Source organism: Euprymna scolopes, chromosome 5 (assembly GCF_053919585.1).
Source record: "Euprymna scolopes isolate OS-2025 chromosome 5, ASM5391958v1, whole genome shotgun sequence".
NCBI lineage: Eukaryota > Metazoa > Mollusca > Cephalopoda > Sepiida > Sepiolidae > Euprymna > Euprymna scolopes.
In genome coordinates, this window is record NC_136486.1 from 178,163,890 (window position 1) to 178,180,443 (window position 16,554).

General features: G+C 31.3%; 1 protein-coding gene across 3 annotated transcripts in view; it reads left to right on the plus strand.

Moving 5' to 3' along the window:
* LOC145277051 (syndetin-like) overlaps nt 1-16,554 on the plus strand; it is a 173,971-nt gene that overhangs the window by 93,436 nt on the left and 63,981 nt on the right. For all 3 annotated transcript variants that reach the window (XM_080128706.1, XM_080128708.1, XM_080128707.1), the window contains 5 exons: nt 1,955-2,053; nt 6,843-6,933; nt 8,552-8,743; nt 12,000-12,112; nt 14,046-14,131. In XM_080128706.1, the coding sequence (XP_079984832.1) occupies nt 1,955-2,053; nt 6,843-6,933; nt 8,552-8,743; nt 12,000-12,112; nt 14,046-14,131 (581 nt within the window). The remainder of the gene's footprint in view (nt 1-1,954; nt 2,054-6,842; nt 6,934-8,551; nt 8,744-11,999; nt 12,113-14,045; nt 14,132-16,554) is intronic.

Sequence of the window (16,554 nt, forward strand, 5' to 3'; positions counted from 1 at the left end):
TTTAACACGGTAAGTGTGGGAAAAGATGTTATAAATAAAAAACCGGATAAAATACTGTTAAAAACTCGCTCAATATATGTTACCGTGACATAGGTTAACATATATTCGGCGGGTTTTTAATAGTATTTTGTATAGTTTTTTATTTATAACACCTTTTTCCATACTTACGGTGTTAAAGAGGGTGTGAGACGCCATCTTGAATTTTTTAATACATCGGTAAACACTGTATGTTTTTCGAGCTGAATAAATATGTTACATTGAATAAAAACACAAAAAATATATCCAGTTTGGCAGAAAAGTAACTTATCTTGCCTTTGATAACATTTATTTGTTATATATTTGTTTTTTGACAACTTTTTCGAATCTATGTGTACAGTAATACAAACCCGAAAATTTAATTAAAAACAAATAATCAGACTTAGCTTGTTATAATAGGTGTGAATTTATTTGCCCTGGTGTATCACACTCGTGTTATTTTTAGTCTGAAAATAAAGAAGAAGAAATCCTTCCCGACTGGTCAAATGTTTTTGGCGATAAGTTGGGATGAAACGATAAATTAATTTTCTTTAGAAAATTCGTTCGGGTAAGGAGCGGCGTGAATAGACTCCTCGAATTTTTTTTTGTCTTTTTCTTGGAGCTCTCTGGAAACGGTGAATGTTCAATGTCACTGTCAAAATTAGTTCCGGGGTAGACGCTACAATTAAAATTTACTAATTTTTAAATAAAAAAGTAAAAAAAAAAAAAAGTTAATAAAAAAATTGTTGCTTATGTGCGCATAAAAAACTTTTCTTTTTTTTTTTTTTAGCTTAGGTCCACCTTGGAATCCCCCCCCCCCCAACCTCCAAATCTTAAGAACAGCTTCCGGAATAAACATCACTTTTGGAGGGGGGGGGGGCTAATAAACACCATGAGGGGGGGGGATATTTAAAAAAAAAAGAAGTCGATAAAAGTCGTCATTTAAAAAGAAATTTAAAATCAAATGTTTGTAAAAGTGAGAAATTATTAATAAATGTTCAGTAACATTTTTTGGTGCTAATGCAGAGAGTGATCCGCGCTATTTTTTTAAATCATGTTTTTTTTTTATTCCAAAAAACTCAAAAAGCAAGCGACAAACTATTTTTTGGCCTCATATAATAAAGAAAAAATGTGTAAATTAAAAAATATGGAAGATAAACAAATGAATTATGTTTTTTTTTGTTTTTTTTACTTACTAAACAGAAAATGAAATCTTTCGTCAATTCGTGGCTGTGAAATTAATCGAACCGGAAGTTCAGTTTTATCAACAGAACAGATTCGCAGAAACGGTTAAAAAAATATATTTATTTTATTTAATATTTTAATTTTAATTAGGTAAATTTATTTTAATAACATAAAAACATACCTCGACTCTAAAAATGGGTTGTCTGAAAATTTCAAATAAATTGTTAACGTAGAAATATGGTTTTATTCGTTTAGAACGAACCAACATTTACATTTTTATATATATAGATATACAAACACACACGCATGCATAAACATATACACATATCCAAAAACATATACAAGTTAAACAAAAACACTTTACTTGTAAATATTAACTCTTTAATATTTATAATATATTTTAAGTTTACCATTTTGATTACCTTAGTAAACTTATTGTAACTTTTATTTTTATATATATATATATATATATATATATTATATTTCTTTGAGTTCTATAAAATACACCCGAAGGAAGATAGTGGTCCAAAGAATCCAAATAATATTAATTTTCAATCCTTATCTTTGAAATTCAGAAACACAATTCCCAATAAGTTTGCTATATCATTTCAAATACTATGAAATATTTGTAAATGTCACATTTTATTTCCTGTATAGATTTTTTTTTTTTAGTTTACAAGTTTCTTTCAAAATAAAGTATTTAATTTTATTGCATTTAATTTCTTTTTAATAAATTTGTCATCCATTTTTGCAGACTGATTGAGATTGGAGAAGAATTTTGTGGAAGCAAGTCTGAAAGTCTTCAAGATGTGTTGAAGCAGCAAAGTCTTAACTATTTTAGAAATCATCACAGGTAATTATCCAATCAGATGCAGTTTCAAATGTGTAATTATCCAATCAGATGCAGTTTCAAATGTGTAATTATCCAATCAGATGCAGTTTCAAATGTGTAATTATCCAATCGGACGCAGTTTCAAATGTGTAATTATCCAATCAGACGCAGTTTCAAATGTGTAATTATCCAATCAGATGCAGTTTCAAATGTGTAATTATCCAATCAGATGCAGTTTCAAATGTGTAATTATCCAATCAGATGCAGTTTCAAATGTGTAATTATCCAATCAGATGCAGTTTCAAATGTGTAATTATCCAATCAGACGCAGTTTCAAATGTGTAATTATCCAATCAGATGCAGTATCAAATGTGTAATTATCCAATCAGATGCAGTATCAAATGTGTAATTATCCAATCAGATGCAGTTTTAAATGTGTAATTATCCAATCAGATGCAGTTTCAAATGTGTAATTATCCAATCAGATGCAGTTTTAAATGTGTAATTATCCAATCAGACGCAGTTTCAAATGTGTAATTATCCAATCAGATGCAGTTTTAAATGTGTAATTATCCAATCAGACGCAGTTTCAAATGTGTAATTATCCAATCAGATGCAGTTTCAAATGTGTAATTATCCAATCAGACGCAGTTTCAAATGTGTAATTATCCAATCAGACGCAGTTTCAAATGTGTAATTATCCAATCAGACGCAGTTTCAAATGTGTAATTATCCAATCAGATGCAGTTTCAAATGTGTAATTATCCAATCAGATGCAGTTTTAAATGTGTAATTATCCAATCAGACGCAGTTTCAAATGTGTAATTATCCAATCAGATGCAGTTTTAAATGTGTAATTATCCAATCAGACGCAGTTTCAAATGTGTAATTATCCAATCAGACGCAGTTTCAAATGTGTAATTATCCAATCAGATGCAGTTTCAAATGTGTAATTATCCAATCAGACGCAGTTTCAAATGTGTAATTATCCAATCAGATGCAGTTTCAAATGTGTAATTATCCAATCAGAAGTAGTTTCAAATGTGTAATTATCCAATCAGACGCAGTTTCAAATGTGTAATTATCCAATCAGACGCAGTTGGAAATGTCTCTTTCAAATCTTTTTCTTTCACACGAAGTCCATTTGGACATCAAAAAAGCTTTTATTCCAGATAAGAGGCGTTGGTCAGCAATTTTTGTCAGCATAGAGGACTTTTTTTTTTTTTAGTTAACTCATTATTTTTAGCAGACACATTAACATTTTAGATTTGGTAATTGAAACATTAAATAATTTACCACTGCAAGAAATGTATCATACTGCATTAAGATGGCTGGATACAAAAACAGCAAAATGAAACGTCATTCAGGATATTAATGGAATATACAAGACATTCTTTAACAAATTTCACAATTTTATGAAATATGAATATATGATATTCAAACCATTTAACAAATTTATTATCAGTTTGTTTTTTTTGTTTGTTTAATATTTTTCATTTTATATCCGTGTTCAGCTGCCATCATGGTTTTGTGATTTTAACCAATAACCCTCATGGAATTGTATGAATCCATCTTACCTCTATCCAAACAATCAGTGAAATAGTAGGATTAGACTTGGTAAGACAACTAATTTAGAAGGAAAACTTTTATATCAACCAGGCAGGTATTTGTCATAAAATAGCTATTAGTCACCTTTACAGCAATCTTTTGCTTGCTGAAGAGAGAGTAGATTGTTTTCTTCCGAATGCATAATCCACTTAAATCAAATTCATGTGTATTAGTCATCTGATGATTCAGTTTTAAAATGATGTACAAACTACTATATTTTTTAGGGGGGGGACCAAGTTAAGAATAGATACCCTGTAGCAGACGACGACGCCTGGCGGTGCCTGGCGTACATTTCAACTAACACCAGTGATTCGACCTTGACATTGGCACAAGCATATGGCGTCGGTTGTTTGTAAACACATCAAATAGCAAACATGCTCGAATATTCGCCAGCAATTTTTTTTTAAATATATTTACAAAACTTTTAAAGATTTAAAAGAAAAAGTATATATTTACAAAACATTTTTTAAAGTAAGTAACAAAACGAACATATTTAAATAAAAGATATTTAAATAAATGGGTGTCTCTTTCTGTTTCGGATTTTTGCGACCAAGATTGATTTTTATGTACCATGTTTTTTTTTGGGGGGGGGGGCTGCGTGCGTTTTTAAGACAATACAATATTTATTCTTTAAAACATTAACTTCAGCGACAATATATTTTGAAAATAACATTTTTACATATTAAATTTTGACGAATATTCGTGAGCAAGATTTATTTTTAAAATAAAAGATATTTCAATAAATGGGTGTCTTTCTGAGTGCGTTTTTAATATATTTACAGAACTTTGTAATAACTGTTTTATTCTTTTTATCAAACAAAAATAGAACTTTTATAATGACATATATATTATAGACTGTTTTTCAAACATCGAAATTTTAAAATTAAAGTTAGTTTTATTTTTAAAAAAATAAATAAATAAAAAAGACCATTTAATTTTAAAATTTCGATGTTTGAAAAACAGTCCATAATATATATTTCATTATAAAAGTTTTATTTTTGTTTGATAAAAAGAATAAAACAGTAAAAAGAAAAAAAAACAAAAAGAAACAGTCCATTAAGTTCAAATAAAGACTGTTTGAATAAAACTTATTAAAAAAAAGTTCATTCTATACGATTTTGGCCATTTTTTTTTTGTACGTTTTTAATACAATTCAATATTTATTTAAAGTGCGATGTATGTCGGTGGTCAGTGAAGGAGAAATCCTTCTAGACCAAGGCGATTTTTATGCATAATAAAATCACTAGTATAAACAATCGAAATTTAAAAAATATATTATTTTATTCACATATCTTTTCATAACTTTTATTTTTATAAAGATGAAGTGTAGTATCACAAGATAGAAATCTTTTTATAATTTTTATTTTTATTTAAAAAAAAAACGCACAGAAAGATACCCATTTATTTAAATATCTTTTATTTAAAAAAAAAATCTTACTTGCGAATATTCTTCAAAATTCTTCAAACACAAATTCGAACGATGTTTACAAAACGAAGAAACTAATATATTTGGGCAGCATTCTCTTATGCATGTTTCATGGAACAGCAGGAATAATTCCTGTTCATTTCCCTTACAGTCTGGGTTTTTTTGGGTTTTTTCCATTTGGCCGGCCAATGTTTTGTTTGAGTATAAAAAGAAATTTGCCATAATTATTAATGAAAATAGCTTTTGAAGACAATTAGCGAAAATTGAGTTTGGCTAAATTGGCCTAAGATTTCAGAAAATAATTACCTTTTTTGTTATGCTCCAAACTCTCCAGTTTCTTTTTTAGCAAAACTTAATTTTCAGTAATTGTCTTAAAAAAACTATTTTCATTAATAAACTGTCTACTTTATCGTTTTATGTAATTTTTGAATATGTTCATTACTGTGGCATCGGTTTCACTTGAAAATCAGTATTTTGAATTTTGCTCTAATAACAGATTGTTATTAAGGAAATAACTATACAGTACTTACATGAATCAAATCTATTTCAAGGGAAAATCATTTTCTTCATAAATATATTATATTATCATATTTTATTCAAGAAAGGATCAACAAGACAACAAAAAATAAACAATATCCGTAACACCCATTAAAAATATATAAAATATCTGTTATTGTTAAACCATTTATCATGAAGCAAAAAAAAAAAATCATGTTTTTTGTTTTGTTTTTTTTTAATGAATTTCATGTGAAGAAAATTGAAATATAAAGTCTGTATGTCAGATGTTCTAGTGGAAATCAACTGCCCTGGTGAGTCGAGGAACAAACAGCTGTTTCTAAGGATGAGTCACATATTAGGAACCAATCACCTGAATCAATTTCAGATGACGAAACAATCGTGAATGACGTTAGAAGTGAATGTTAACAAACTGAAATGAAGGAAGACAAGTAAAAAGCAACCAAACATGAAATACAAGAAAACAAATGAAATTTGCAATTCAGTCGATTCAACCTACAACAGTAACATCCTTCTCACCCACTTTATCTAACCATAAATTAATAATCAGTTCAGAAATCATAAAAAAATATCAGAATTTTATTTCTATAAACATTTAACAAGCAGGTAAAAAAGACATTTTTATTTTAAATGTTCGTTTCTTTTGTATTATTTCGATTCATTGGATTACTGATCTCATCTAGAGTGTCATTTTCACCACGTTTTGATCGATGTAACCTCAAACCTTTTTCAGGGGAACATTTCTGTCGAACTCTGGAATTTGGACAGAATTTTGAACGGAACCCTTTATTTATTTCATGGGGGTTGCGTTGCTCTAATTCTATCAGCTATGACTGGATCGAAGTTTTAAGTAATTCGTAATGGTATTTTTCGGTCGCCCACACTGAGAATTGGGCCTCCAACCTTCAGGAGAATATCACTTTTACAATTGATTTTTTTCAAATGCTCTAACTACTGCGCCACGCATCCCTACAGACAGTTCTAGTACACTTGAAGAAGGTCAGAGGTTACATCGACCGAAACATGAAAATGGCATTCAAGATGAGAACAGTAGTTTGAAGAATCCCCAAAATACAAATAACCAATCCTCATCTCAAAAATTCAGAAACATAATATTCACTTCTTTGTTATGAACAACCTGTGTATAATTCTTCATTCAGTATGTTTTTTTCTCATGAGTAACGAATTGTATAAGAAATGTATGTATTTAATTGGGAATTTATTTATTTGTGTAATTTAATTTTATTTCTTATATTTCAGGGTAAAAATGGATGAACTAAGAATGTTTCTGGAGAATGAAGGCTGGGAATTGTGTCCCGTTCGATCCAACTTTAACTTGCTTCAATTACTGGTTTGTAATAAATTTCCTTTTTTTTTTTTTTTTTTCTTCCAATCTCATGGCATTTCCATTTGGATGTATATTACTCTTCCTACGACTGATGTCAGCCATTTATTTCCAGCCATCCTTTTGCCATAGTCAAGCAGAAGCACCTGTTGCATCAAAACTCGATAGCTATCATATTAATCATCATATTAATTAAAGAAAAGGCCATCTTTGAGAGAAGATTTTAGTCTATCCCATGTAAAGAACTTTTTAGGGCTTTATTTGTTTGAATATTAGCAAATAGTTATATAGCAGAGTGTGTGTATATAAACAGTTTCTATATAACAGATGTCTCTTTAATGTTGTGGTATAAACAGTGTGACATTCTAGTGGTCAAAGTGTTCTTCTATTCTTGTATGCACGTGTGAGTTTTTCACATATAATAAAACAATTCATAAACATTCAGTCTGTATACTCACACAAGCAAACAACGTACCTTCTCTTCTCATTATTCATGTTCATTTCCCTCTGAAGGCAACCAAACAATAACAGGTTATATATTTCATATAACTTTATTCTTGACTTTCCATCAGAGCTGAAAGATGTAATTTTCTACATCATTTTGAAGTCACATTTCACCCAGCTCCCAAACATGGAGACAATATCTTTAGTGTTAACTTGTTTGAATTTCCAAACTTTAAACTAACTGATTACCTGTATTACTAAGCTATCTTGTTATGTCATCAACTCGGCGTAACATTAGATCACCTGATGCCATCACTAAAACTATCTCCATTGTTTGTTCTAACATTCCATTGTTAACATTTCTGACAACTTTTAAATGTAAATATTTCAACTTAACTTTTGGGTTTGTATTACTGTTCACATAGATTTGAAAAAGTTGTCAAAAAACAAATATATAACAAATAAATGTTATCAAAGGCATAAGTTTGGGAAAATGAGTTAAAAATAAAAAAACTGTACAAAATACTGTTAGAAACTCGCTCAATATATGTTACTGTGACATAGGTTGACATATATTCGGTGGGTTTATAACAGTATTTTGTATAGTTTTTTATTTTTAACTCCTTTTTCAAAACTTACTGTGTTCAACAGAGTCGGGCGCCATTTTAAATTTTCTAATACATTGTTAAACAGTGTATGTTTTTCGAGCTGGATAAACATGTTACATTAAATAAAAACACTAAAAAATTATGCAGTTAGGTAGAAAAGTAACTTTAGTATAATTACTATTACTAATTTTGTTATATCAGATAACTCAAGTGGTCTTTATGCTAAATTTGGTGCAATTGTAATCAATAGTTTCGGAGCCTATACATGTTTAGTATTTTTAATCGTAGCAGAAGCATAATTTTTATCCACCTGAAATATATGCAGCAGCTCAAGGGTTCTTCATGCCAAATGTATTGCAATTCTGCCCAATAGTTTTGTAGCAAAAGTAGTATCAACATGATTCTTCCATTTGAAATTCTTACGTTCAGTAATTTCAAAAAGAAAAGCAAGAAAATGTTATTAAATGAAAGTTCAGCTACAATTCATGGACATTGTAAATATTATTTTTAAATTTTTTAAAGTTTTTTCATTTATTTATTTTAAATTTTTTTTTTTTTTTTTTTTTTTTCAGGAATTTCGATTCATGCAAAATTGGAATCAAAATTCTTCTGGTGTTGTGAATTCTCCCGCAAAAATGGATGTTAAACAGGATTCTAAAACAAATCTTGGCACCGGCTATTTTTCAAATTTTGAAGAGAAATGTAACCCGTTTGATCTACAGCCAGAAGAAGAGGAACAGGAAGACGTCTTTGCCAAAAGCATGGTAGGCTCACTTTTTGATTTGAACGTATCATGCTACAAATTTTATGCAATCGATGCATAAAAATCATCATATTTGGTTTAACATCTGTTTTACATATAGACATATGTTGGATGACTTTAAGAATCTGACTTTCAAACTAAACTATATCATGTCTTTATTTATCCATTTTTCTAAGGCTTTCCAGTTTTTGTCCAGAATGTCCGCTATCTTAAAAAACAAAAAAAAGAAAAAATCTCTCTGATGTACAAAAATCTGTAAGCAAAAATGCCATATTTCAAAAATCATGTAAAGTGATCAATTAGGTTTATTTTTAAATAAGAAAATAAAATTTTATGAATAGCTGAAGATTCGCTTTCTTGCTTGCTATTTTGAAAACAACATTAGGAAGAGAAAGGGCGATAACCCAACAATAATTCACTTAAATAATAAAACTACTTGATCAATTTACCTAACTTTTGAAATATATTTATATTTTGTCATAAATATATACATATCATACAGATTTTTCTTTACTTTTGTTTTTTAATATAGGAGGAATTTTGGACAAGAACCAGATTTGTTTTACTTGCCAGTTGCTTTTCTCTTAATTTTATATCCGTATCTTAAAGCCAATCGGAACTGGGACTTTGTTTCACTGGCCTGCTTTCTAGCTCACTGCAGCATGGTCATCTTCAAATCCAATGTAAATAAGTACTTGATTAGCTGCCTTCTTAAATAATCAAATTCTGTCAGGGTTTGTACATATTTGAAAAGTCCTTGAATTTTTACTTTTGCCTTGAAAAGGTCTTATTTCTATTATTACCTTGAAAAATCCTTGAAAATATGGGAAATGTCTTGAAAATTTCATGAAAAGGCCTTGAAAATTGTATTTTTTATGTCTAGCAATTTGTGTCAAATATTAAAAATAAAATTGATATAAATACTATTAAATTATTTTTGAAGTATTGATAAAAATACCATTGAAATAATCGAAATACGTTGTTCTGAAATTGCATAGTATTGTCGATACCAGAGTTACGTTCCTTTATCACAAAACTACCTCAATTTCTATTTTTGTTCTAATTTATAGTTTAATTTGGCGGGGGGGGGGGGACAAGGGGAGGGGTAGTAGTGACTACCATAAATAAAATCACACCCACTTTCTAAAAAAATACTTTCCTTGTGTGGACGGGACTCTCCAATGGCGAATCCTCACCACTCACCAATACTGCCCCCTCCACCATTCCCCTACCCCCCCAAAAAAAAAAATTGTGATAGTTTAAAATTAGGTTGGTCTGGCCAAAAATAAATGGACATGATGGCAGCCATCTCGTTTGGAAATTAAAAGCCAAAAAGAGAGTTGATATTTTAGATGAAATAAAAAACATTTAAAACTACTTAAAAAAACATCAAAATTTAAAAAAAAAAAAAAGTAGGTAAGTTGCAAAGTAACTTTTATTTGTTGTATATTTGAGTTTTGATTACCTTTTTAAATCACTGTGGATTATACAACTTGCATTTTGTCTGCAGAAAGCCTTGAAAAGTCCTTGAAAATCTCTACAAACCCTGTTTATCTAACCTCCACCAATAATGATTGCTACATTGTTGTTTCTATAACCATTGTACACTCATTAACCCTTATCCTCAAGTGGCTTTCAAACCTTGATATGTAGTGATTCCTTTGTAAAGAAAACAAAAACATGTTTCATTGAAACATTTGATAAATGGATCAACATTTTAAGAGAATTCTGAGGAATCTGAAGTGAATGAATCCGATTGTATTTATTAAAATGATATTCCACCAATCCAAATACTTTCATGTATTTTTGTTATTTTCCTATACAGGGGGGAAATGATAAAATTGTTAACCTAGAAAAGACAACATGATTCCATTTCCATTTGATGAAAACTGGTTTTGTTTTTTGTTTTGTTGCAGACCATCTACTAGTTAGCCAGTTATGTACAAATCCCAAGAGCAATAGGGGCCTTCTATTATATCTGAAAGTGACACAATGTTCAACAAGCGAAATCAGAGACACATCGCTGCACAACTCATGCTCTCTGCTAATTCAAGTCATGACAACAGGACCATTGCCAGCACCCTCAAAATGCATTGCTGGATTGCCATGAATAACAGGAACATGCCCAGGGTGATGAAAACAAAGTTTCCTGTTACAGTTATGGTCTTTGGTGTGGTTTCAAGAGAGGACCACATTATATCTTTGAAGTCGGCTTGAAAGTCAACACCAAAGTGTACCTAGATGTGCTGAAGAGCGGTGACGCCAATCAGGTGGCCACTGACAACCCCTGGGTGTGGCAGCAGGATTCAGCGCCGGCCCAAAAGTCTAAAGAGACCAAGGCTTGGTTTCAGAAGGAGTGCTACGACTTTGTACCCTTCTCTCACTGGACCCCCTCCTCTCCCGACTTGAACCCACTAGACTACTTTGTTTGGTCTTACATCAAGATCATTAAGATGACCTCCCGCAGCACCAAAGCCAGCCTGATCGTTGAGTATTTGCTGAGCTCCTACCGGCACTCATGGAAAAGGCATGCTCCCAGTTCCAGACCCGTATTGAGGCAGTGATTGAGTGTGAAGGCAGCTACATTGAATAGACGTCAGCTCTACTACATAGTCAAGTTACCTGAATTGGTTCTTTCACTAAAAGTTTTAAAATAAAGCTGTAGTGTTGTTTTCTTTAAAGCGACACTTTTATCGTTCCACCCTGTAATTTTATGTGTAACATAAGACTGGCTGTCTTGTCTTCATTTTGAAAACAATCTTAAAATTAAAGGGATATAACTGCTCAAAAATGATTTTCTTTATAAAAATAAAATACTTGATCAATTTACGTAATTTTTGGAATATGATATTTTCGTTTTGTCACAGTTGTGTATGTCGTAAAGATTTTTGTCAATTTTTTCTTACATATAAGGGAAATTCTGGACAAGAACCTTTGTTTTTCTACTTTACAACAGCAACGCACTCAAGTAAACGATTTGTATATGCTTTTATTTTCCTTTGGAAAAGAGTGAAAAGGGGATTGCAATTCTCAGCTACAATTATCAACTTGATTAAGCAATCCAAGATCATAAGCAACATTGATCAGTTGAAATTTAATCAGGATTGCTAAACTGAAAAATTAACATAACCCCCCCCCCCCCCCCCCCGAATTTCTTTATTTTTTGAATGTGTAGATTTTGGTGTTTTATTTTTACTATATTTTTTATTTTCATTTTTATTTTTTTATTTTTCTCTGTTCACCTTTTTTATTCCAAGGACCGTGATGGTTTTGACGATGGTAGTATTGAAAGTGACAGTGACTCTGATGTTCCAGATGAGTTGAAGCAAGAATACATTGATGAACACACAGGAGAAACCCAACCAAATCAGTACGTAAATACTAATCTGTCAACCATATGATCTTCGATTTTTTTTTTTTCTTATTTTTTTTTCTTTTTTTTTCTTTTTTTTTTTTACAACAATTAAAACTGTTTAGGAATAAAATATCAAAAACATGATCACAGGATTTTTTTTTTATTTAGTAACTTTTCTGTGAACTGACTTACTCGAATCAGAATCATCATCAGAGAAAAATATCTCAAAGAATCATTGAAATCCAAAATATTCCAAATAATATTCTAATCATTGAGGTTGTTAAAAATGGAACAAAATGATTCTAAAAATAAAAATGCAAAATTATTGTTTATTTTATTCCCTTGTTAATAACAGAATTTTAAGTTTGTTTACTTCTTGGATTAATATTTAAAAATGTTGATTTTCTTTAATATCACGTTAACATTTTCTGCCTATAAATGTAGATGTATTTTTTTGCCTGTTAAAATTAGGATTATCATTTTTCAATTCAAAATTACAAAATTTTTATTTTCATTTAAAAAAACATAGTTTATGTGCAGACAGAAAATGTTGATAAAAAAAACATCTGATCAAGAGACGTGGAGGAGATTGTGTTGTATTATTTTCAAAAACTGATATTAATTTCTTTAATAAACCAAAGTAGTATTTACGAGCTGCCGTAATAAGTTTCCAGATGTTTTTCGTATGAGCACTTTTATTGCTAGTCCCTTTCGAAGTAATCTCCTCTGGCTGCAATGCACTTGTTGTACTGTTCCAACAACTTGTGGAAGGCCCCATGGAAGTGCTTTGTGTGAGTGTGTCAGTAACCCTTGTCACAGCCTCTTTCATTTCCTTGTCTCATAATGACAGCCTCTAATAGTTTTCCTTGTGCTTAGGGAATGACTAAAAGTCACAGGGAGCAAGGTCTGAACTGATCAGTTTGTCCATCTCCCTGTTGTATGACAACATCTTTCTGATCTTTTCTTGCGACCAATTTCATGTGAATCTTCCTCATCTTCAGTTTGTTACAAATAATTGTGTGTACAGTTTTCACACAAACTGTGCACTTATTGTCTCTATGGACACATGACAGTCTTTATCCATGAAATTCTTTATTTGACCAATCAACTCTGATGTTCTGAATTCCTTACTACTCCCATACCGCTCATCATCCATCACAGACACCTTGCTCTCCTTGAATCTCTTATGCCACTCAAAAACTGATGCTCGATTCACGCAAGATAGTCCAAAAGCAGTCTGAAGCATTCCATACGTTTCTCTGGCATTTTTTCCAAGTTTAAAACAGAATTTTATTGCATATCATTCTTCTAAAGTGTCCTCGTGTCCAAATTGCATTTTTGAAATTCACAGCTGTGACAATCAGGCTTTAGTCAAAAAAAATGTAACATGCGACTGCAGCCGAGATTAAACTCACTACACGAGTTTGTAGTGTAATTCAAATCTTGTCCGTAGCTGAATACTTGATGCTTCACCAGTGCTATCAAGGGTATTTTTTATTGTGACGCCATCACTAGATGGGGTGCCTACCATGGCTTAAGAGAGGCCCATCTACTCTCAAGAGAAGGATAGACTGCGCCAGTTTCTCAACCTGGTATTTTACCTCGCGGTACATACAGTGCCTCACCTTCCCAAATGGTCACCCATCTGGTACTGACCAGGCTCAACATTGCTTAACTTTGGTGATCTGGCAAGAACCAGTGTGTCAACATGATTGTGCTGTAGTAGGTTGGATTCCAATTCCTGCTGTAGCTGTTCATTTAAAACTGAAATCATAAAAATGTGTCGGTCATCTCATAAGATGCATAGCAATAACAGACTGAATTTTCAAGAGTCTACGACAATTTTAAACGCCTGTACTAAAAAAGTCTGGAAATTTATTGAAGGCAACTTGTATAATTCTCTAATTTTATTTGTTTAATTGATTTAATTTTTCAAAAATAATTACAGTCGCCGACCACGAACCCGAAGCAGAAGTGGTTTTAAATCTGTTCCTATTGTCACCAATACATCACTCAACATTCTCCGTGTCATGGGTGAGTTCATTTACTTTATCGAATTCCTGATAAAAAAAAAAAGTGCTCGTGTTCTTCTTAGGCATCACCTGTGTAGAAAAAAAATCTATCATAAAGATGAAACATAATAAACTAGCATGACTCGTATTCATTAAGGAATTTAAGACTTTTTTGGTCTCATCTGTGAACCCTATATTAGCCATGTACATGTTCAAATGGTTTACTTTCTATAAGTAGTAATCATCATCATCATCATCATCATCATTAGCAAATTGATTGAATGTTTCAAAAGAAAGAAACGTTAGGAAAAAAGATAATTGGTTTCATGCGGTAGGCATGAAAAGAAAGCAAAAATCCAGTGGAGATATTTACACTCTGCTTCAGCAGATATACGCTAAATGCATCTGTATATAAGCTTAAGAATTCATCATTTTGGGATTGCAATTTTGAAATGGGTAAAAATGACAGCAGTGATGCAGGAGGAAAAAAAAATGAGTTTGGGAAAGAAGAGGAGTTGTTTTTTTTTTGTTTTTTGCAAATAGTGACATGTGCTCCTTATTCGAAAATAGAGTTTGGGGTTTGTTGAATGTTGATAAACTTATTGGAGGGCTCCCTTTTTTGAGGAAGCTTCGTAGACTGCTGCATGATTAGTGGGGCTAGTAAATCCCTGCGTAATAAGCATGCACACACCAAATGTTTGAGTCGAAATAAAGTATATACATGACATTTAAATGCAGATGACATAACACAAATAACAAAGATAACTTTAGCAAAGTTAATGCACACACATGCAGTTCATAAGTCCAAATATGGTATTGAATATAACATTTTGAACACACATAATCTTCATAACTTCTAAACACATGCACACACTATGCTTTAGTTTAATAATTGGTAGTGACTATAAATATCACACACATATAAGCTTCATGCTTTCTAATAACAGAAGGGAACACCTACAGACTGTGTGTTTGCCTAAATAAAATAAAGCATGCATTACAGAATTCCATATAAGGTAATGATAAAGGAAAGTGCATAATTTCTAAAATGTTAATGCGCGCGCACACACACACATGTGCATAAGTTTAAATATGACAATGTATATAAAATCTTGCATAATGTCAAATAGCAGAACACCCCACACACATACATACTGTGCTTATGCCCAAATAAGGCCATGTATACATTGCAGAATTCCATCTGAAAAGTTAATGCGCGCATACACACACACACACACACACACACACATGGTGCATAATTTAATTAACACTTATCCTTGAGTGGTCTCTGGGCCTTGATAAGTGGTTATGCCTATGTAAAAAAAAAATTTCAAATATGGTAATAGTTGTAAAATCTTGCACACACATAATCTTGATAATTTCAACTAGCAGAAATATGCACATGCAGGCACACACACACACACACTGTTTATATCCAAATAAGGTAAAACATGTATTGCAAAATTCCATATGAGGTAATCATAAAAAAATATACATAATTTATGTAAAGTTCACACACACACACACACACACAAGTGTACACACACACACACACACACACATTATATTCATGTCCAAAAAAGTAATGCGTTGATTGCAGAATTCAATATAAGGTAATGAAAAATAAAAGTGAATAATTTCTGAAAATTAAACGCACACACATTGCATGAGTTGGACTATGGTAATGAATATAAAATTTCCCACAGACAAAATTTTAAATAGCATAAATGCACACACACACACAAAGAAATTTTTAAAATTTAAAAAAGTACCTGGCAAATATACCTGGTGAACCAAGTGCAAGAAAGCTTCATATCATTGCAATTAAAGGAATTGTTAAAATATCAAAAAGATGTCTCTGTTGAAAAAATTGAGAATCAAATTGGAAACAAATATGCATAATTTCATGAATGGAAATGAATATAAAACCTCGCAGACAGATAACCATCATAATTTTAAAAAGTATAAATACACACACACACACACACACACACTGTGTTCATGTCAAAATAAGGTAATACATGCATTACAGAATTCCATATAAGGTAATGATAAGGAATTATGCATAATTTCTGAAACGGGAAGTCACACACACAGACACAAACACACACACACACTACGTTTATGTCCAAATAAGGTAATGCATGAATTACAGAATTCCATATAAGGTAATGATAAAGAATTATGTACAATTATGTATAATTTCTGAAACAGGAATTCACACACACACACACACACAAACACACACACACACACACACACGCTGTATTTATGTCGAAATAAGGGATTGCATGCCTTACAGAATTCCACATAAGGTAATGATAAAGAATTATGTATAATTTCTGAAAAGTGAATTCACGCACACACACAAACACACAAAAACTACGTTTATGTCCAAATCAGGGATTGCATGAATTACAGAATTCCATATAAGGTAATGAAAAA